The following is a 23,431-nucleotide window of genomic DNA, read 5'->3' as shown; positions in this document are numbered from 1 at the left end:
TGATGCATTTTAAGTAAACTTAAATAACATGTTTGTAATTGTTTATTGTTTACTTTATAAAAATTATGTCGGGTTCAGTTGAGGAAGTGAATATGTGAGCGGTTTACCAGTAGGGGGAGTGGTGACCACTGAGGTTGGTTCTGTAGTGCCTCTTGGTTCAGAATTGTTAGCTGGTGAAATCGTGTTAACATCTGTAATGAAAGCAGTTTAATATAGAAAAATGTATTATATATCAGAATATAATATATATAATACAATCTTACTGTGTTACACATACCATCAACACATTTGTTTGTTTTTTTGCATAGCCACCAATGATATGTCTTAGCATTTGAAGACTTTTTGCATGAGTCTTTAAACAGTGTTTTAAAACACATTGCTATAACACAACAGCTATACACTTTGGATCTGCCCACAGCTGGATATGATAAATATTACAGCTCATTATTTGCAAAACCTTTGATACATTTGTCATAGAAAAAATAAAAACAGAAAAAAGGAATTCTGACTCCCACCTGAACCACAGCTCACATTCACATTGTGGTAGATGGTGGAGAAAGCAAACTACTTACCAATACAGTAGGCTGAATTACAGGTGACTGGGCTCACAAGCTCGTATACATAGTAGTTTCCAGGACAAGCTTTCACTTGGATTGGGAAAGATTTGTAAAAACAGCAGTCACCGTTCCCGCTGCCACACACTTGCTGAACGACCACTCCGTATTCGAGTTGGGGGCGAGAACCGTTGAGCCAGAGAGGGATGTCTGTGCCACACATGCCCTGGTTAACACAGGAGTCTGGCATCTGGATATCATTTCCATCATAGTGCAGACGGTACCAGCCATTCCAGCCGGTATATTTGTCACACCAAGACCACCACCACCACCAGGAGTAGTAGTAGTAGTTGTTATGTTCTGCGTTGTTTATGGATCTCCACGGCTGGTCCAACACATTGTAGTTATAACAGGGGTCATTGCTTGGGTAAGTAAAGCTCACTGGTGGGAACACACAAAACAAAGGGGCCTTACAAGCATGTCTGGATGTTGCAGTTGTAGTTATTTTTAGTACTGCTTTCTCTGGAAATGTTTTTTTATATTGTTTACATTACATATATATTAAAAAATGTAGAATACTGCTACATCTATTACTATAGTACACTGCAGTTACTGGAATCTTCTTAAGATTTATTTGACATAAGTAAATGTATTACTGTACCTGCACAATATGAGGGCATTGGAATCGATATATCTGGCTTGACAAGTTTGTAGATATAGTAATTTCCTGGACAGGCTTTCACTTGGATTGGGTTAGACCTGGAATGGTTGTTGCACTGGCCATTAGAGTAGCCGTAGATTTCTCTGGTCACAATTCCATCCTCTAGTCGTGGATGAGATCCACCAAGTACAAGTGCAGTGTAGCCACCACATGTCATGTAGCTCACACACCACTCAGACAAATGAGCGCTCTTCCCCTGGAGGAACAGCCGATACCAGCCCTCCCACTCAACTAGGGTGTCATCATGACCACGGTAGTAACTGTATAGTTCGATTTCGTTCCTCCAGTAGTCATCAATGACATCATAGTAGTGGCAAGGGTCAATTGTGACATCATCTTCACTGGATGCTGTAGAAGAACAACCATGTTAAGTTGTGTAACAGACTACAGCTCATTAAAAATCATTAGGTGTCCAAAAGGGTAAAATTGTATTTGCCACTCCTCCTATTTTCTCCTCTTCCTGTATGAAGTGACAGAACTCGCGCTTCTCAAAGTCCGTTCCTTAAGGTGTGGTTAAGTGCAGGTGTGGCTATGTGCAGGTGTGGCTATGTGCAGATGTGACTATGTGCAGGTGAATCTGTAATACGCTTTTGTTGCTGCCTCAGCTCTAACCCAACACTCAACTCCTTGGCTTCTTTCTCGCCTCTCTCCTCAGACAAGATACATCAACTTCTGATTCCAGCAATCCTACTACATGCCCACTGGATCCTATTCCTTCCACTCTTTTTCAGAATTTGTCAAGAGATCTCCTTCCATCTCAGCAATCATCTACAACTCCTTAGTTTCAGGTCATGTACCTACCATGTTCAAGATGTCAAGGGTGGTACCAATCCTGAAAAAAGCAACACTTGACACCTCTGACATGAACAACTACAGACCGGTATCACTTCTTTCTTTTCTATTAAAAACTCTGGAATGAGCAGTCTATGACCACTTATCTCTCTTCCTCACCCAGAACCAACTCCATGATCCTAATCAGTCTGGCTTCAAACAGGCACACTCAACAGAAACTGCCCCAAAGCAGTGACCGAGAAGCTCCATGCTGCCAAGGCTAACAAGCTATCATCAGTTTTAATTAGTGCTGTCAATTCCAGGTGCCGCGATTAAAATTCCTCACCAGGATTTTGCTCAAGCTTGCTAGATATTCTAATTAGCAGTCCAGGTAAAATTAGTGGAATCAACACAATCCAGGAAGCCTGAGCAAAATCCTGGTGAGGACTTTTAATCGCGGCACCTGGAATTGACAGCACTAGTTTTAATTCTTCTAAATCTTTCTGCAGCCTTTGACACAGTCAACCACAACATCATCCTCTCTGTTCTTTCTAGCCTCGGTGTGACTGGCTCTGCTTGGAAATGGTTTCAGTCATATCTTGAAGACCGTTCCTATCAGGTAACATGGAGAGGATCCACATCCAATCCATGTAAACTTTCCACTGGAGTCCCCCAAGGCTCAGTCCTAGGCCATCTTCTCTTCTCTTTATATACCCGTTCCCTTGGTGATGTTATTTTGTCTCATGATTTCTCTTATCATTGCTATGCTGATGACACCCAGCTAATTCTTTCCTTCCTTCATTCTGACACCCAGGTTTCTAGGCGTTTCTCTGCATGCTTGGCAGATATTGCTTCATGGATGACTGCTCACCACTTGAAGCTCAACCCTAGCAAAACTGAGCTTCTGTACATTCCAGGAACCCCAAACCCACACAACGACCTCAGTTTCCTCAGAAAACACCTTGTTAACACCATCAGAATGTGCTCGGAGTCTGGGTGTAACGTTGGACTACAAGTTGTCCTTCTCAACATGTTTCAAAACTGACCAGATTTCTCCTCTGCAACATACGGAGAATACAACCCTTCCTTTCATAGGAAGCTACTCAAGTGCTTGTACAGTCTCTAGTCATCTCAAAGCTGCACTACTGCAATTCTCTACTTGCAGGTCTTCCTCTATGGGTCATTAGACCTCTGCAACTAATTCAGAATGCTGCAGTATGACTGGTCTTCAATCTCCCCAAGTTCTCACATGTGACTCCTCTGCTACGCTCTTTTCACTGGCTTCCAGTAGTGGCACGCATCAGATATAAAAACTTGATGCTTGCTTACAAAGCCAGAAATGGACTAGCCCCTCTTGATGTCCATTGTCAAAAGCCAGTCTGTACAGTGTGGACTCAAAACCTCAAGCTTGGCTCGACTCGAAACGCTATGCTTAAAGTCTCATGGAAGACAAAGCTCCAAACTATTCTCCATCCTGGCTACAATATGGTGGAATGATCTTCCATTAGCTGTTCGGACTGCAGAGTCTATTGCTATCTTCATGCGTAGACTGAAGACTCACCTGTTTGTTGAGTTCTTAACAGCACTAACTCTGCACTTGCTGCTGTTCTTAGATTGTATGTCTGTGTCTATTTGTGCTTCTTTGCAAACATTTAACTTGCTAAAAACTAGGTAATGATATTGACTCCTGTAGTTTAGTAGTAGTCTGACACAATGGTATCTTGAATTCTGGCCTATCTGTACTATTACCTAGGATGAATTCTGTGATCGCTCTGGATAAGAGCGTCTGCTAAATGCCGTAAATGTAGATGTAAAATGTAAATATATTTTTATTCCTTTTCTTATTTGTCTCCCTTTTGGGTTCTTCTTTTCCTATCCCTTTAAATGTATACCATCCCCATCCCACAATCCCAACCATATCACCCCAATCCAACAATCACAATCATATCACCCCAATCCCACAATCCTCATAATATCACCCCAATCCCACAATCCCCATCATATCATAACCATAAGAGGACCATAAGAGGACACACTTAATATTAGTGGTGTCAATTCCAGGTTCAGAGATTAAAAGTCCTCACCAGGATTTTGCTCAAGCTTGCTAAATTTTCTAATTAGCAATCCAGGTAAAATTAGTGGAATCAACACAATCCAGGAAGCCTGAGCAAAATCCTGGAGGACTGAAAATCCTGGAGGAGGGAGAGGGTGGGTCGGCTGACCTACCCCACGGCACGCCCCCCGAGGGCTTCCACAGAAGCCGGTAGCGTGCCCACCAGGAGGGCCACAGGAGCATCCGCCAGCCGGGCGCCGTTTACATGTTAGTCTGTACCTGTGTTTCGTGAGTATTCCCGTATGTCTGCCTAATCCCCTTTCCCGCTCGTGCCTCTGTGTGTGAACGTTCCTGTCTGTGTGTTCGTTAACATGCCTGTATGTTTGTCTAACGTGTTTTATGTGTGTCTAACGTGTTTTCCCTGGTCTTCCCAGGTAGGGTGTTCTAAGCTGTTCGTGGCGGACTCTCCACCGAGGGCGGTCATCTCCCAGACGCAGGACTGAGCGCTTCGGATCCGCCCATCGATGTGGGTTCGGGGCACTTGGTCCTGTTGGCACCCCGGGACGGGTAGTGCCCTTGGTGGGGGAGTCTGTCACGTTACGGTCCCCGACCCCTCCCTTTTGGGCGTGTGTTTACGTCGTCTGCATCCACACAGTAGGAGGGGCTAATCGTAACAAACTTGTTTTTATCTTATGAAGGATCGTTTAAAAACTATTGAAATTTTTGCAGAAAAAGAGTGTGCAGTGCTCTGGGGCCTTTACGACTGCCACTTTCGTCCATGTTAAGGTAATTTGTAGACAGTGACAGTAGTACTTTTAAAATAACATGTCTAACTGTGCGTTTACACCGGAAGCGACGAGAGCGACACGGCGACCGGAAGTCATTCATTTTTAATGAGAGTGAGTGACACCCAGCGACGCGACGCGACCGTGAGTGGCGCGAAGTGAGCGAATCGAGCGACGCGAACAAGTTGAGCTCGGCTCAACTTTATGCAAATGTGGTGGAAATTTGGTGATTTCCATTTAGGTCAGGCTTTCTTAGTATATATTAAACACATTAGGGATAGGTGTTAGAGATCTTTTACATATACGTGTGTTGATCATGGCACTGAAGCCATTCTGGTGACTTCAGTAGGCCTCAGATGTCTGTGCGTGTGTTCTCTGGCCTCAGCTGAGGCCTAATCTGATGTTCCTCTGGTGTTCCTAAACTGACCTCGCTGGAGATGCCAACTCTCTACTTGGAAGGGACTACGGCGACACTCAGGCTGTCATGACATCACGAGGATGCTGAGCATGGAGGGGGCATGCATCACATGCATCTGTCAAATCAGTGTTATTCATTCTATGTATTGTCCAATCACTTTTGGTTGATCACCTCGTGGGCACCGTGTGTATTGATGATTACACATATAAAAGATGAGAGTTCGGAATGGGGAATTAGCTCTCTCTTGCAGACGCCTTGTGCGTTTGTAACAGGGATCTCTTGGAGAAGGGTCTCTGAGCTCTCTCTGTGACAGACACCTGGCGTGTTTGTAACGGAGATCTCAGGGTTAATCCATGCCTTGTTAAAATAAATCATTCTACTTTATTATCTAACCCAACTGCTTCTGACTTTTATTGTGCTCACCATTTAAGGGTTTCAGAATTTCTAACACAGCAGTGATGCGCGGTGGCGACTACCAATCAGAAAGTATGTTTGCACCCTCCTCCGAAACCGCACCTCTGACTTTGGTTCCTACTGATTAATTGTTCCGATTGCAAAATGGAGGAGAGATTGATAGTGGATGTCTCTGGATGTCCCGCACTTTACGATGTGTCCCTGTTTATTTACAGTACAAAATGTTTATTTTTGGAGGGAATACTGTTCATTTGTTAAAAAACATCTGCAATAAATTAGCGTCTACCCTATTATTGGTTATGATTTTTTTATTCCTGTTTGATCTTCGGGTCTGGGGTAAAAAGTAAAAAAATTACATAAACATTTTAGGTTTATATACTATATGTGTTTTATACACACACTATGTTTTATACACGCACTCCTTTATAATCGTGTGTCCTGTCATCAATATATTAAAATAAATAAATACTGTGTCCTGCTTTAAAAACGTGATTTGCATATCTGTCACGTGCTGCATGCCGGCGTGATGTTGGACCCCATGCGACGCGATGCTGGCGACTCGGCGACGGAGAGCGATTTTATCGCTTTCGGTGTAAACACACAGTAAGTTCGAAAATGTGAACATGAAACCAACCTAACCACAGTTACAAGGAAGAGAAAGACATCAGGCATGTTGGATGACAGAGATCCTAAATAACAGCTGACCTGATCTGAGTGTTGAAATGCTTATTAGTTTTATATTATTATTATGGCACCTAGAAAAAGTTATTGGTGCTTGATGTTTTCCTTTTAGGACCTACTGTATGGAGTTTTGTCTGAAGCCCAGCATGTGAACCAATCTTGTTGCCATGGTAACCACAAATTGTTTACCCTTTTAGTTTGTTATAACATTTGTATTCTATAAAACTGGGTCGCAACTTAATGACAATGAGAATATGTGGGTCCCGGGCCGAGACCAGTTGAGAACCCCTGCTCTAGCCCTCCTCTATGGCATGACCTCCGACCGGCCCAACATCCCCCAGAACACTCCGGTGTTCAGTGCCGTTGTTTATATTTGTTGCTACTCGCCTCTGGTGCTTGTTGCATGTTCAATAAATGCAGCATTATTCCACATTTGGATCTCTGCCTGGTTCATACGTTACAACCCCTTACTGCCCTGATGTTCAACCGTGGGCACAGATCCCTCAGCACCACTGAACCCAAAATCTGGACCTCTTGGTCTCAGTCCCTCTGCAACTGCTTAACACTTATTTAAGTGTCTTATTTCAAATCCAAATTACTTATTGTAAAGTTTTCCTTATGACAATCATTGCAAGGTTCATAAGAAGCAGGACTGTCGGGTTGATGAAAGGCACTATTTAAATAAACCATTTTTAATAGAAGAAAATGCTTTTTGCAAAGTAAGTATAGGGTTATTTTGTATCCAAATCATTAAACAAAATGACAAGATCTGGAAGCACAACATTAAGTACCAAAATCTACAAACATATGAAAACATAAATAATCAGATTTAAATGACGCCAGTTTCTGATGTTCAATTAATGCTGCAATTTTAACAGTGAGTATACTTATTTTCTTTTTATACATTTTCCTTTAGTATTATCAGCTTAAAATATACATGTGTTGAGCAAGGAGACTCTGTGTCACTACAGGTGTGTGCACCCACAGGACCCAACACCAACTTACGCAGGGCCTCTTTAGATTCTGCATTGGAGGGTTCAAGAACTGCAGATGTGGTGTTGATGTCTGAAGAGAGAACAGAGGAGAAAAGCTGAAAAGCCAAAGAAAAGCTAAAGATTTAGAAGACATGAACAGCTCATGTTGCTTTAACTACACTGGCTTCTTTCACTTAGGGCAGATTTTAAATGATATTGGTTATTGTTGATAAAAACCAGTGTAAATACCTGAACAATAAGCCATGTTGCAAAACATTGGACGGACAATCTCGTACACATAGTAATTTCCTGGACATGCTTTAACACGAATTGGGTTGGACTTGTAGAAGCAGCAGTCAGTTCCTGCATTAGCACAGACCTGGCGGGTGACCACTCCATCCTCTACCTGAGGATGAGGACCATTGAGCCACAGAGTGTAGTAAGAACCACATCTGTAGACATCAACACAGCTCTCTGCCATACGGATGTCCATCCCATTGTACAGCAGGCGATACCAGCCATTCCAGTTGAACTCGACATCACAAACTTCCAACCCAGGTGCAGTATTGGCTCTCCAAGGTTGGTCCAGGGAGGTGTAGTCATTGCAGGGGTCTTGAGATGTTTGAGTATTGAAAGCAACTATCATGGACATTCAAAAAGTAAAAAATAATAATACTTAATTTCTTTTACACTGCCAAACCTTCCAATAAAAAAGCAACATCAAGCACTATTATAAAAGATTATTATAAATATCTGGTTAAAGATGAACTGTCATGGATATACAATATAAATTACGGTGTAGTCATTGCAGGGGTCATAAGACGTATGAGTGTTGAAAGCAACTGTCATGGACATTTAAAGAGTAAAAACTGAATTACTACTTAATTTCTTGTATTTACCCTGACAAGCATTCCGATTTTTTTTTATGTAACAAAAAACACAGTTGTAAAATATTATAAAATTATAAATATCTATTGTAAATATTGTGTAGCAAAAATAAGGTGCATGTAGTTGTTTGCAAGATCATATGATGGGCTGGTTAATTTATCAGTAAAAAAAAAAAAACGAATGGAATCTTGTTAGGTGTAAATGGACATTAATTTGAAAAAAGTTGGAAAAAAACATCATACCTGTAGTGTATGTAATACACCTGTAGTGTATGTAATATGCCTGTAGTTTATGTAAGAAATCTGTAGTGTATGTAATATACCTGTAGTGTATGTTGGCAGAGGAATTGACACATCTGGTTTGACCAGTTTGTAGACGTAGTAATGTCCTGGACAGGCTTTCACCTGGATTGGTTTGGATGTGTAATAACTACACTGGTTATTATCCCACCCATATCCCCAGTACCACCAATAATACCCCCAGGACAACCAGTAGTAGTAGGTATTGGACCCATATATTTCTCTGGTCACAATTCCATCCTCAATAAGGGGATGTGAACCACCAAGTATCAGTGGGGTGTATCCACCAGATGACATTGGTCCCACACACCACTCAGAAATCTTTGCATCTGCTCCCTGTAGATACAGCCGATACCAGCCATCCCATTCAACACTGGTGTCATCATGACTGCTGAAGTAATTGGAGAATCCGTAACTATAGTAGCCATAACCATAGTAACTGTATGTGGTTCTCCAGACGTCATCAAGTACATTGTAGTTGTAACAGGGGTCAACAGTAGAACCGGTAGGACTGGGTGCTGTTGAAACATTAATCAGGATTTAGAATTTAGAAATAATTTAGGATTGTTTATTGTGACTTTGGTCATAATATTACTACATATGTAAATGCAGGGTATGTATAACCATTGTTTTAATGAATACATGAGGATGTGTGTACGGATATTACAATGTGAAGAGGACTGATTTAAAAACAAAATCTGGAAATATTTATAAAGATCAGCTAACTTACACATTCTATAGAAGAATCAGAATATCAATGCATGCCAATAGATGGGCTTTGAATATAGATTGGGTAGACGGGATAAATGTATGGAAAATACTATAGAACGGAACAGTAAGGGAAGTTAAGTTAATGTGCCAGTAAGGGTAATGATCAAGGCAGATCTTTTTCAGTGGATTATATTGCTTTTCAGCAAACACTCTGACCTGTATTTAAGATTTATATTTTATATTCCTTATATGCCATTTATATGTGTATGTGCCTGACTGCACAATATGTAAGTCTTTGCCTATTTTATAGAGATAATCCAAAAAATCAATACATTTTAGAAACCGCAAAACAAAACAATCAATGAATAATATACATATGTTCATCTGTGTATGTTTCATAAATAATCCAGACAAGTAATACATTTGTTACAGACTGCAACATTTTTTTTACAGTAGCGTACATGTGGTTGTGTTTAGTTCACTTGAATTGGATATGGCTGCAGAGACAGGATTTGGAGTTATGGTGCTGGTGTCTGAAAAAAAGACGAAAATATAGATGACAAAATTACAAAGCCTGTAGAACCAGAAACTGTGTAAATCCAAAAAACACATCATAACACACATCACACACATCATAACACACATCACACACATCATAACACACATCATAACACACATCATAACACACACCACACACATCACACACATCATAACACACATCATAACACACATCATAACACACATCACAACACACATCATAACACACATCACAACACACATCACAACACACATCACACACATCATAACACACATCATAACACACATCATAACACACATCATAACACACATCACACACATCATACACATCATAACACACATCATAACACACATCATACACACATCACACACATCATCATACCACACATCATACACATCATAACACACATCATACACATCATAACACACATCACACACATCACACACATCATAACACACATCATAACACACATCATAACACACATCACACACATCATAACACACATCATAACACATATCATACCGGTACAGTAAACATGTGTCTCTTTACCCAAGTATAACCACTCAAATGAACAATAAACATACCTGTACAGTAGGCCATGTTGCAGGTCATTGGACGGACAATCTCGTACACATAGAAATTTCCAGGACATGCTTTAACACGAATTGGGTTGGACTTGTAGAGGCAGCAGTCAGATCCTGCATTTCCACAAACCTGGCGGGTGACCACTCCAACCTCTACCTGAGGATGAGGACCATTGAGCCACAGAGTGTAGTAAGAACCACATCTGTTAACATCAACACAGCTCTCTGCCATACGGACGTCCATCCCATTGTACAACAGGCGGTACCAGCCGTTCCAGTTGAAGTTTACATCACAAATGCTCAACCCAGGTGCAGTATTGGCTCTCCAGGGTTGGTCCAGGGAGACGTAGTTGTTGCAGGGGTCATGAGATGGGCTGCCTAAGGCAACTGTCATGGATGAACAAAAAAAATTATATATAATGGCAAGCCGTTCAGGAAATGTTAAATATATAGAATGACTGCTAAGTCTGAATATATGGAATGAAACCTGAGAATATGCAACGAAAGTCTGAATATATGGAATGAAACCTAACGTCTTTGACGCACTCGTGCCATTTTGTGCTTTTAGTATGTGATGCTGGGTATGGCGGCAGGATGTGCATTATGAGTGAGGCATCTTGTAATTCAGGGAAAATTTCTCCCTAGTACTGTTGGCTGTAGTAGTAGTGTATGTAGTATACCTGTAGTGTATGTAAAACACCTGTAGTGTAATGCACCTGTAGTGTATGTAATAGACCTGTAGTGTATGTAATATACCTGTAGTGTATGTAAGACACCTGTAGTGTATGTAATATACCTGTAGTGTATGTGAGACACCTGTAGTGTAATGCACCTGCAGTGTATGTAATATACCTGTAGTGTATGTAATATACCTGTAGTGTATGTAATATACCTGTAGTGTATGTAATATACCAGTAGTGTATGTAATATATCTGTAGTGTATGTAATATACCTGTAGTGTATGTAATATACCTATAGTGTATGTAATATACCTGTAGTGTATGTCGGCAGAGGAATTGACACATCTGGCTTGACCAGTTTGTAGACGTAGTAATGTCCTGGACAGGCTTTCACCTGGATGGGGTTGGACATGTAGTAATTGCACTGGCTTCCATACCACTCATATCCCCAGTAGTACTCCCAGTACCACCCGTAGTAGTAGGTATTGGACCCATAGATTTCTCTGGTCACAATTCCGTCCTCAATAAGGGGATGTGAACCACCAAGTATCAGTGGGGTGTATCCACCAGATGACATTGAGCCCACACACCACTCAGAAATCTTTGCATCTGCTCCTTGTAGATACAGCCGATACCAGCCATCCCATTCAATAGTGGTGTCGTCATGACTACTGTAGTATCCAGACAGGCCAAAAGTGTAGTAGCCATTTCCATAGTAACTGTATGTATTTCTCCAGGTGTTATCAAGAACATTGTAGTTGTAGCAGGGGTCAAATGTGGAGCTGACTGGACTGGTTGCTGCATAAATAGTCATCACATTCAACTTAAAATCCAAATTTTACCTTTTATTTTGATAATGGTAATATAACTACGTGTATGTCTTACCTGCCTATACAGTTGTCTATTAAACCATGATTTTAAGTGTATACATAAAAAATACATGGTGTGTTGTTACAATGTAAAAAATTGACTGTTGATTAATTTATTATAGATGGCTGTCACGTTACGGTCCCCCAAACCCGTCAGCAAAAGCAAGGATTCCGTGTCTCGTCCTTCACCCTGCCGCGCGTCACAATGGCAAAATAAATAGCAACTTACTCGTAGTTGTGTTGAGATCAGCTTGAGTGGACACATTTGTAGCCACATGAATTGGAGTAATGGTTCTAGCATCTGAAAAAAAATAGGTGAATACAGAATTTATGATTACAGAATTTTATATTGGTCTCCTTACCAATATAAAATCATTTAAAATAAACAAATAAGCAATAAACCTCAAACCTGTACAGTAAACATGTGTCTCCTTACCAATATAAAATCATTTAAAATAAACAAATAAGCAATAAACCTCAAACCTGTTGTGACAGAAATTATGTCATTTTTGATTAGGTCATGTCATTTATAAGAGATCATTATGAACCTTATGATATAGTAATGTCATTTTGATTAAGCAGAAGGACTACAATAATGAAGTAGTGTGTTTCAGTGTAATCATGTATTTATGTTTAGTTCATATTATGCATATGTGTGCTATACTGTGACCCAGGTCAGGGGAAGTGCAAAGGGTAAGAGCAATTTGTTAACTTTATTAACCTAGGGAAGTCCATATTAGGAGATACACATATGAGAGACAATGTAGCCTGCTGGGCACCTATGTTTTGGAACATGCTGTTCTTAACCTGCTTGCTAGAATTGCTCAATTGTGTTTAGGATTGTAAGCAGGGGGACTGCCCCCTTGCTTTCAGAGTTGTCATGCTTAGATGAGACTCTCATGTTTGTGTCTGTCTTGTGTCTGTCTTTTGTCCTTTTTAATATTTTATATATTTTAATAAATTAATCATTTAACCATGTCTAAGTCCTCATCCATTTTCAGAAAATTTCCATAACACTGTACAGCAGGGGTGTCAATCCGCGGGCCACATCAGCATAATCGTTGCCCACGGAGGGCCACATGTAACTTATAAATGTAACTACTCCTTAATTTTACCTCTGAATTTATTACTTATTCAAGTTACAAATAAAAGTAAGACATATATAGGCAAACAAACGACCTTCAGGTGAGACGGATCACGGGCTCCGCCCACCTGAGGGATGCACACAACGTCACAAAACAACAACAACAGCTGCTGTGGACGGAGGCGACCGGTAGGGGGCCGTCTCACCGTGACAATAACATAAAGCCTTTTAATATGTTAGGTTATGGAACCCACATTACTCCATCAATCAATGATCAAACTATCCAAGTGAATAAAGAAAAATGTATCAAATATATCACATTTATTTTGTTCAAAACTTGAAATATCAAATAACTGTGAAAATAGCAATTGTGCTTCAAAAATGCTCCTTCTGAAAAAGACTGAAGCTCAGCGATTTCTTCAGCCACAACAAAGCAGCTTTTACTGCCACATTGTTTGTTGTTGTGAACACATTCTGTTGTGATCGCAGTTTGCTTTTTAATTCTTTAACAATTCGTTGTTTTTCTTGATGCCTAATTTTGGCATACTTAGCTCCGTGTTTGGTTGCAAAATGCCGATGTGTATTGTACTCTTTGACACCTGCCCACGCTTCATACCCGTTTTTCTCCTTGAAGCACAAGCATCGCTTTCCCATCTTTGTTGAAACACCCTTCTATCTGCATCAATGTTTCTCTTCCTGGACATTTTGGGATCATTATTTGTATATCTCAATTACACTTATTGGGAAAATCACATCGATATGTGTAACGTACTGATCAAGTAGACAAGGATCCAAGTGCGGAGAATAGCCGCTTTTATTGAAACAATGATCACAGAGCAATCGAACAGGTGAGTTACTCCGTTCAGGGTGTGTTGTGCAGGAATATTGCAAACGTAGTCAGGACAGTCCAGGGTCACGCCGGTGAGACAGAAGCCAGGAGGTACAGAGGGACTAGGCAGGGAACGAGGTCTAGGAGGAGAGCAGAGGTCGGTACACAGGAAGGCAGTAACACGGAAAGAACGCTTGGTACGTGGCATGGCAACAATACTTCGCAACCCGGAAGAGAGAGGAGGAATGAATGAATGAATGAATGAATGTTCGATTTTTATAGTGCCTTTCTGAATTCCCAAGGCGCTTTACAATGTAACACAGGTACAAGTCACAGACAACCAATCACACACACACCCGCGAGAAGCGGCAGCCAATTGCGCACAGCGTACTCTCTACCGGAAGCCACAGCCCCCTGGGGGACTGAATGGGGTGCAGGAAGGGGAGAGAGGACAGACCCTAGTGGCAGAGCACCATCCACCACTGGGCATACAAGCAAACATACACAGCAAACACACACACTAAGACACTACATTTTTATTGAACATAGAGACACAGACACACACTCAGGGAGAATTTGTCAGGGACTGCCAATTTACCTAACCGTTTTTGGACTATGGGAGGAAACCGGAGATCCCGGAGGAAACCCACGTAAACACAGGGAGAACATGGAAACTCCACTCAGATAGGGACTTGAGCCCAAGACCCCAGTGCTGAGGCAAACGTGCTAACCACCAAGCCACCGTGTTGCTTAAATATTCCTGACAATATGGAAACACTGCAATGTCGAGATGCTGTCACATCTCGGATAACATAATTGTGGGAAATGTAGTTTTTGCTCACTTTTACACTTTTTTTGGGCAATTTGGCTTTTTAAGCTCTCGCGGGCCACATAAAATGATGCGGCGGGCCTTGAATTTGACACCTTTGCTTGTACAGTAAACATGTGTCTCCTTACCAATGTTGGGAACGTTACTTTAAAAAAGTAATTAGTTATAGTTACTCACTACTTGTTCAAAAAAGTAACTGAGTTAGTAACTGAATTACTCTATAATAAAAGTAACTCGTTACCAGGGAAAGTAACTATTTGCATTATAGTAAAAAAAAAAAAAAGTTATATGCCAATGAATAAGGATTTTTTGAAAAAGCAGTTTTCAGTTAGTTGAAATGAGTAGATGAGAAAAGTGTTTAACTTTTTATATTTATTGCACATCCCAGGGGTGATAGAGGGAAAAATTCCTGAGCCTGAACTTTTTCTGAGCGCGGGGTGTGTGTGTGTGTATGGAGTGTTAGTGTACCATATTTAGAATATTTAATAATTAATATTTAAATCAATTAATAATAAATAAGTCAGGTAATCATTATAGTGAAATAAAAAACAAATTTCTATTAATATTCTGAGAAAATGCTGTATGCATGATTAATTATTTCTTCATTACTGTTAGTAAATTATAGGATACCAGACAACTCAAAGAAATTATGCAAATAAAGTTTAAAAGAATTACAAGTATTATGATTATAGTTAGTTTTTATATATAAAATTTAATAAATTTAATAAACATTTTGTGTTGGTTTATTAGGACATACATTTTGTGCTTTTGTTCATGTATTACACCTTATGCCGTAAGGCGGCCAGGATGAACCAGATCGTCTGACTACCTGTACCGGCTCAAAAAAACACTCTTATATTTCTGATAAAAATTTAACTTAAAATCAGAATAAAGATAAAATACTGAATTTATCTTGTATCTACCTCTGAAGCTCTTCTGATGTCTGAAATACAGGCGGTCCCCGGGTTACGACGTTGATCCGTCATAAATCGATTTTCGGTGTAAATCGGAACATACGTATATACTGTACGTAAATAACGTACTATACGCAGTTATCCTATCCTAAAGCTAGCCTTTTGGCAAATACCTTTATCCATAGCTGCGTTTAACTAATCCTGACGCCGCGCACAACAAACACCATGTTCCTTTTACGACGCAGAACCACTTAGGTCCAAACGAGGCTTTATACAGTAAATGGGAGATGTGTAGTAACCACGAAAAATCGTAACTTGGGAACCTCGTAAGGATCGTAAGGATCATATTTCGGCATCAAAACAGATAGCATGCGCGCGCGTGTGGTTTATCATTATGATTTGACGGATTTCCCTCCCCCTCAAATTTTTTTTTCTCGTGGACGTGTCGGTACGCCGGAATTCCGGCGTGGCGCCTGAAAACTATCAGGCCTGACATCCACAGACCAGTGCAGGATAAAATCCTTAAAAATCCCAAATCTTTGTAAAAAAAAAAAAAGCAAAAGTTAACAGTTACACTATATAAAGTGCATTTACATCTATCAAATTAAATAAAATTCTCTCAAACTGAGACGACTGGTTTGTTCACAAGAGAAGTAAACTTAACAATAAAACCTCTATTCTTAATTAAATAAATCAAATACCCAGTCTGGTAGACATTCAGGAACTTCAAGTATTTTCTTAAATAATGTTTATATCGCCACCTTGAAAATGATCATTTTTCTTCGGCTTACTCCTGACTCGCCATTTCGGCCTATTTTCCGTTTGGTGTGTCACTGGTGCGCTTCGGCGCGTGTGTAAAAACACTGGCTCTGATTGGCTACCATAACGCTGCCTTAGCCAATCGCTTACTGACATGTTAAGTTAAACAGGTGTTACACCGAGAACTGTGACCTCTCGAGATCTGTTACTCCTCACTAGCCTGGGCAGTGGTTCGCTCGCATTACTGTTAGTATATCAATATATAGTAACGCACCGCTTTTAATGACCAGTAACGTCAACGGCGTTGTAACGACAGGAAAAGTAATTAACTATATGATCCCGTTACTGACAAAATGACGCCGTTACCTAACGCCGTTATTTTTAACGGCGTTATTCGCAACACTGCTCCTTACCCATATAAGATCATTTAAAATAAACAAATAAGCAATAAACCTCAAACCCGTAGAGTAAACATATGTCTCATTACCCATGTAGAACCACTCAAATGAACAATAAACATACCTGTACAGTAAGCCATGTTGCAGGTCATCGGCCGGACAATCTCGTACACATAGAACTTGCCTGGACATGCTTTAACACGAACTGGGTTGGACTTGTAGAAGCAGCAGTCATATCCTGCATTAGCACAGACCTGGCGGGTGACCACTCCATCCTCTACCTGAGGATGAGGACCATTGAGCCACAGAGTGTAGTAAGTTCCACATCTGGAAACATCAACACAGCTCTCTGCCATACGGATGTCCATCCCATTGTACAGCAGGCGGTACCAGCCGTTCCAGTTGAAGTTGACATCACAAACTCCCAACCCAGGTGCAGTATTGGCTCTCCAGGGTTGGTCCAGGGAGGTGTAGTCATTGCAGGGGTCATAAGATGTATGACTGTTGAAAGCAACTATCATGGACATTCAAAGAGTAAAAATAATAATACTTAATTTCTTCTACAATGTCAAACCTTCCAATAGAAAAGCAACATCAAGCACTATTATAAAAGATTAGTATAAATATCTGGTTAAAGATAAACTGGTTAAAGCAACTGTCATGGATAAACAAAAAGTAATGAAAATGAATAAATAATCTTTTTGCTATGTAAAATTTTTTTTATTTTATGATTTTCAGAATGGTTTATGTAGTATGCTTGCCAATTTACATTATACAAGTAAAAGTGTTCAAAACAAAATAGTAAAAAAAAATACTTACCTGTAGTGTATGTAATATACCTGTAGTGTATGTAATACACCTGTAGTGTATGTAAAATACTAGTGTATGCAATATACCTGTAGAGTATGTTGGCAGAGGAACTGATAGATCTGGCTTGACCAGTTTGTAGACGTAGTAATGTCCTGGACAGGCTTTCACCTGGATGGGGTTGGACGTGTAGTAATTGCAATAGGGACCACACTGCCCGTACAACCAGTAGTAGTAGGTATTGGTCCCATAGATGTTTCTGGTCACAATTCTGTCCTCAATAAGGGGATGTGAACCACCAAGTATCAGTGAGGTGTATCCACCAGATGACATGTAGTCCACATACCACTCAGAAATCTGTGCATCTGCTCCCTGTAGATACAGCCGATACCAGCCATCCCATTCAACAGTGGTGTCGTCATGACTACAGTAGTAATTGGAGTGTCCGTAACTATAGTAGCCATAACCATAGTAACTGTATGTGGTTCTCCAGATGTCATCAATAACATTGTAGTTGTAACAGGGGTCAAAAGAAGAGCTGGGTGTACTGGTTACTGTAGAAACAACAGTTAATGACAGAAGAGTTAGATTTTCTGATTACATAAAATTTCCATAATATAACTACATGTGAATATATATATATATATATATATATATATATATATATATATATATATATATATATATATATATATATATATATAAAACTGTAGAGCATGTTTAGTTGTAGAACATCTCATACACAGTAGGTATTCAAAGTGCTTTTTGCAGGCATAAAAGAGAAAAATAATCATGTTTATTACAACGATTTGCCAAAATAATTTGAAAATATGGGTACCAATTTGTGTAAACCAATAAAGATTTGCCTATATAACATCATGTGATACCAGTTTTATTATTTACATACATCAGCATGTTTAAGAGCCACACTGCTTAAAGCAGCCAAACAACAACTGAGAAGAGTGAGATTTATTAAAGGGGAAACTCAGGGTCGTGCAGGCAGGCGGTGGTCAAATCCAATAAAGAGCTAGAGACTTTAACATAACCGACATGCAAAGACCAGGCATGAAAATGGGTCAGGGGTTAAAAAGGTGAGAAGACCGGGGGGCGGGGCATGTGACGTCATGGGGATACGGCGACGGGGCGTTGACATGGGTATACTGCGACCGGGGGGGTTTGTGGGTGGCTGCTGGTGTACGGGGATACAGCGACAGGTGATCCCAAATATTACGGAGCTCGTAAGGCGACGTTAGTATCTCGTTCCCACGCGTTAATAAGTCGTGGCCACGCGTTATTTATTTATTTTTTACATTATGTCACCTTACGGGCTCCGTAAAATATAGTAAAATCCATTAAAAAAATTTTTTTTGACTGTCATGTCAATGGATTCAATGTAAACGCAATCCGTAAACGCAAGAAGTCGCTTTCGCCATTCCGGATGGCTCAGTCAAAACCATTACGTCTTAATGAACCAATACATACATCAGCGGCGAAAATTATTGTAAAAATACCAGGTTTACGTGTTTTTATTTTCTAACATGAGCTAAAACACAGGGTAGACTCAAACGACAAGAGTTTACAACTTCATCTTCAATCTTTTCAGCCCTGGTGCGAATGTGATCCTCACACGTCCCTGGATTCACCAGTTACAACTACAGACACACTAGAAAAAAATCTTATTTTTTATTTTATGTCACCGTTAACTACACGGGGTTGACGCGAACTTAAATAGGTAGATAGATGGGCCTATTATCACAAGAGCTTGTGGTTAGATCTGACAGTGTTCAACGCTGTAGCGAACGGCAGTAACTTTGTTTTACCGCAAAATATGAAAACGATTGAAACCATTAATAACCCAAATAAATCCACCCAATTAAAAATGTACGATCTGGTAAATGTAGTGGTAAATGTACGCTCTGGTAAATGTAGTGGTAAATGTACGCTCTTCTGACATGTCCGCGGTGTAGCACTAGGTCCTGCTTCTCGTCCCGCTTAGCAGTAAATGAATAACATGAATGAAGAACGTTCGTATGATTGAAACGCTATTTGGCCTCTATGAAGGTTCTGGGCGGAATCTGCTGGCCACTGTCATTGAAATAGCCAATTTCGGAAGTGCTCTGTTTGCTAATTAAGTCAATATGGTAATTAAAATATAATCTCCCAACCCCCCCCAACAAAAAACTCATCGGATCTACACGATTCACGTAGGTCACCCTTTTCAACTTCAAAACGGCGAATTTCGCCGAAAGGTGACAGATTTTCATGCCTGAAAGTCATGATTAACTGTACTTATATAAAGACATTCAACAAATACCAGCACATACTTGATAAAACACAGGGCATAAATGAGGGGCTGGCTTACAAATAGACAGAGGGTGAGAGAGGTGTGGCAGGGGAACATATGAAAAACCTAAACACTAGCACTTAAAGATGTGAGTGTCAGATGGGGGCATTGTCAAGTGCCCCCCCCCCCCCCCCCCCCAACAAACATAATAAACACACACGAAACCAAAAGCCAAAAAACCAAACCAGAAAATCAATTAACCAAACAAGAGGAAAAACCAGGAGCGGAGAAACAGGTCCAGATAAACTGTGAACTGTCAGCACGGCTCTTCCCCAGTCCGGCACCGCGAATCCCCCATCACCGAGCAGACTATGCAGCAGGACCCTGTCTGTATGTATATGCTCTGCGCGGCTCGAGAGACGGAGGACGAAGAGATGGCAGAAAGCTTCCGCCAATCCGCGGTACGCATATGGGAGCAAAAGCACCCTCCCGCGTCCCTAGAGCTGCCACCCATTGCTGAGGGCAGCAGCGTATTGGAGGAGAGGAGAGCACCGCTCCTGGTCTACCCCGAGGAAGAGGAGACCAGTGAGCCCCTAGTGGTGGGTGTGGGCACCTATGCCCTCACCCCTCCCGAATACGAGTTCGGGAGTGAGGACTCTGGAGAAGAGGAGAGTGTCCCCCCCCCCCCCCCCCCCCCCCCCCCGTGCTCTGACGAGAAGAGTGAGGTCAGCTGCCCTTCCCCCGCGTCAGCGGGTCCCCAGAGGTGGGCCGAGGAGGAGGAGACCAGCCTCTATCACCGTGATCGTTTACATTCCTCCGACCGCAGATGCAGCCACAGCATGTGAGAAGTTCCATTCGGTCACAGCAAGGCTGCAGACACAGCATCCTGAGGTTTTTATGATCATCTCTTGAGACTTTAATCATGCCACTTTGGACTCTGTTGTGCAATCGTGGATTGCACAACAAAGAAAAACAGGACCATTGATTTACTGTATGCTAGTATCAGGGATGCATACATAGCCAATCCCCTCCCCCCCACTAGGCAAGTCTGACCACAACCTAGTCCACCTACAGCCAGAGTACACACCCCTGGTTCAAAGGCAGCCTGCACCAACCACCACCATCAGGAAGTGGTTCCCTGGAATGGAAGAAGCCCTCAGAGACTGCTTTGATATCACGGACTGGGATGTGCTGCTTAGCCCACACTGTGAGGACATAAAGGGGATGACACACTGTCTGATGGACTATCTCAACTTCTGTGTAGACGTGGTTTCCCCCATGAAGACTGTACAATGTTACCCTAACAATAAGCCATGGGTAACACAGGAAGTCAAAGCTGTCCTCAACAGGAAGAAGGCCGCATTCTGGAGCAGGGACAGGGGGGCGATGAAAGCAGCACAGCAGGAGGTGAAACACTGTGTGAGGGAAGCTAAGGACAGCTACAGGAGAAAGGTGGAGCTTAAGCTTGAAGAGAACAACATGAGGGAGGTCTGGAAAGGTGTTAAGACCATCACTGGCCACAACACAAAGACCAGAGCCATAGGAGGGACTGTTGAGAAGGCTAACGAGATGAATAACTTCTTCAACCGGTTCAACCAGTCCATGTCTCCCCCACTCTCTCCCTCACTCCAGCCATATCTCCCTCTTCCCTCAACACACCTTTCATCATTTACTACAGCAGCCTCCTCCTCCTCCACCCCCATCTCATCACAGAGCCCCCCACACATCACTGCAGACCAGGTCAGGGGTCAACTGAAGAAACTTCACTCTAGAAAAGCAGCAAGCCCGGACAAGGCGTGTCCACGTCTACTAAAGACCTGCGCTGTGGACTGGGTGAACCACTTCAACGTGTCTTCAACCTCAGCTTACAACTGGGGAGAGTGCCTATTCTCTGAAGGACTCCATTGTATTGTTCCAGTGCCCAAAAAGAACCGGCCCAGTGAGCTGAACGACTTCCGACCAGTGGCACTCATCACATCTGATGAAGACTTTTAAGCGGCTCTTCCTCTGTCTCCTCAAACCACGTGCAACATGCCCATGACTGTCTACAGTTTGCGTACCGGGCAGGTGTTGGTGTAGAAGATGCCATCCTCTACCTACTACACCGAGCCCACTCACACCTGGATAAGGGAAAAGGCACTGTGATGATGCTCTTCTTGGATTTCTTGAGTGCCTTCAACACCATCCAGCCCCTTATGCTTCAGGACACACTGAACAGGATGTGAGTGGACCCCTGCCTGGTCATGTGAATTTAAAGCTACATTACTGACAGCCCACAGTACATCAGGCTGAAGGACATCTATCTGTCTATCTTCTCTTCGTCAGTCATTCTGTTGCACTTCATTTCATTCTGCATTCTTTTTACATCAGTTTATGATGACTATTCTGGTTGATTTGTTATCTCATTAAATCTGCTTGTGTTATGTTTCCTCATTTCTACATTTTCTCATTCTTTCCTTAATAATGAACAGTGATAATTTGTAAATGTGCTCATCTTTAAACTCTCTGAGCATGTCATACTTCGGAATTTAAGACACCTGTACCACAACGTTGTGGTATTTGCTTTCAAGGAATACTGTAATGTTGTAAAATAATGTATATATTTTGTATATATATACAATAAAGTTTTAGAGGCTTTTTAGAAACTCATTCAGTCTTAACAAAAGAGAAACTTAAGATTATCATCTGTTCATCATATTTAGCCTCAATAGAGAAAAGACATATATCCATTTTTGTTATGCAAAAACAAACAGAAACAAAGTGTTATTTTGTTTGTTGTAAGTGTAATCCAAATAATCAATCAACTTATTGAAGGCTACAAAACTAAAGTTTATAAGAACTTACTTGAGGTTGTGTGTTGTGTTGCTCTGGACACGTTTGTAGACACAGGAATAATGTTACTGGCATCTGATGAAGGAAAATGTAAAATCAGAGATGACATGACAAACAATGTAGATCTCTAGAACTGTTTAAAACAAAGACGTGTAAAATACCTGTACAGTAGGCCATGTTGCAGGTCATTGGACGGACAATCTCATACACATAGAAATTTGCTGGACATGCTTTAACACGAATTGGGTTGGACTTGTAGAAGCAGCAGTCATATCCTGCATTAGCACAGACCTGGCGGGTGACCACTCCATCCTCTACCTGAGGATGAGGACCATGGAGCCACAGAGGGTAGTAAGAACCACATCTGTAGACATCAACACAGGTCTCTGCCATACGGATGTCCATCCCATTGTACAACAGGCGGTACCAGCCGTTCCAGTTGAAGTTGACATCACAAACTCCCAACCCAGGTGCAGTATTGGCTCTCCAGGGTTGGTCCAGGGAGGTGTAGTCATTGCAGGGGTCATAAGATGTATGACTGTTGAAAGCAACTATGATGGACATTTAAAGAGTAAAAAATAAATGAATACTTAATTTCTTCTATTCACACTGCCAAACCTTCCCATAATAAAAAAAAAACAACAAGCACAGTTATAAAAATTATTATAAATATCTGGTTAAATATGAACTGGTTAAAGCAACTGTCATGGATAAACAAAAAGTAATCAAAATTAATAAATACATTTTTTGCTATG

The 23,431-nt window shown here is 41.2% G+C and overlaps 1 protein-coding gene across 1 annotated transcript in view; it reads right to left on the bottom strand.

The window, feature by feature from the left end:
- Window positions 1-17,893, bottom strand: part of LOC143516405 (uncharacterized) — a 45,559-nt gene extending 27,666 nt beyond the window's left edge. The window contains exons 1-12 of the mRNA XM_077007954.1: window positions 17,650-17,893; window positions 16,878-17,267; window positions 12,170-12,241; window positions 11,384-11,869; window positions 10,392-10,778; window positions 9,731-9,802; window positions 8,582-9,076; window positions 7,621-8,010; window positions 7,403-7,462; window positions 1,216-1,623; window positions 573-995; window positions 108-191 (exon numbers count right to left, since the gene is read on the bottom strand). Coding sequence (XP_076864069.1) covers window positions 108-191; window positions 573-995; window positions 1,216-1,623; window positions 7,403-7,462; window positions 7,621-8,010; window positions 8,582-9,076; window positions 9,731-9,802; window positions 10,392-10,778; window positions 11,384-11,869; window positions 12,170-12,241; window positions 16,878-17,267; window positions 17,650-17,893 — 3,511 coding nt within the window. The remainder of the gene's footprint in view (window positions 1-107; window positions 192-572; window positions 996-1,215; window positions 1,624-7,402; window positions 7,463-7,620; window positions 8,011-8,581; window positions 9,077-9,730; window positions 9,803-10,391; window positions 10,779-11,383; window positions 11,870-12,169; window positions 12,242-16,877; window positions 17,268-17,649) is intronic.
- Window positions 17,894-23,431: the final 5,538 nt, after the last annotated feature.

Source organism: Brachyhypopomus gauderio, chromosome 6, assembly GCF_052324685.1.
Source record: "Brachyhypopomus gauderio isolate BG-103 chromosome 6, BGAUD_0.2, whole genome shotgun sequence".
Lineage (NCBI taxonomy): Eukaryota > Metazoa > Chordata > Actinopteri > Gymnotiformes > Hypopomidae > Brachyhypopomus > Brachyhypopomus gauderio.
The sequence above is the reverse complement of the archived record's forward strand: the minus strand, read 5'-3'. Positions and strand labels throughout refer to the sequence as shown.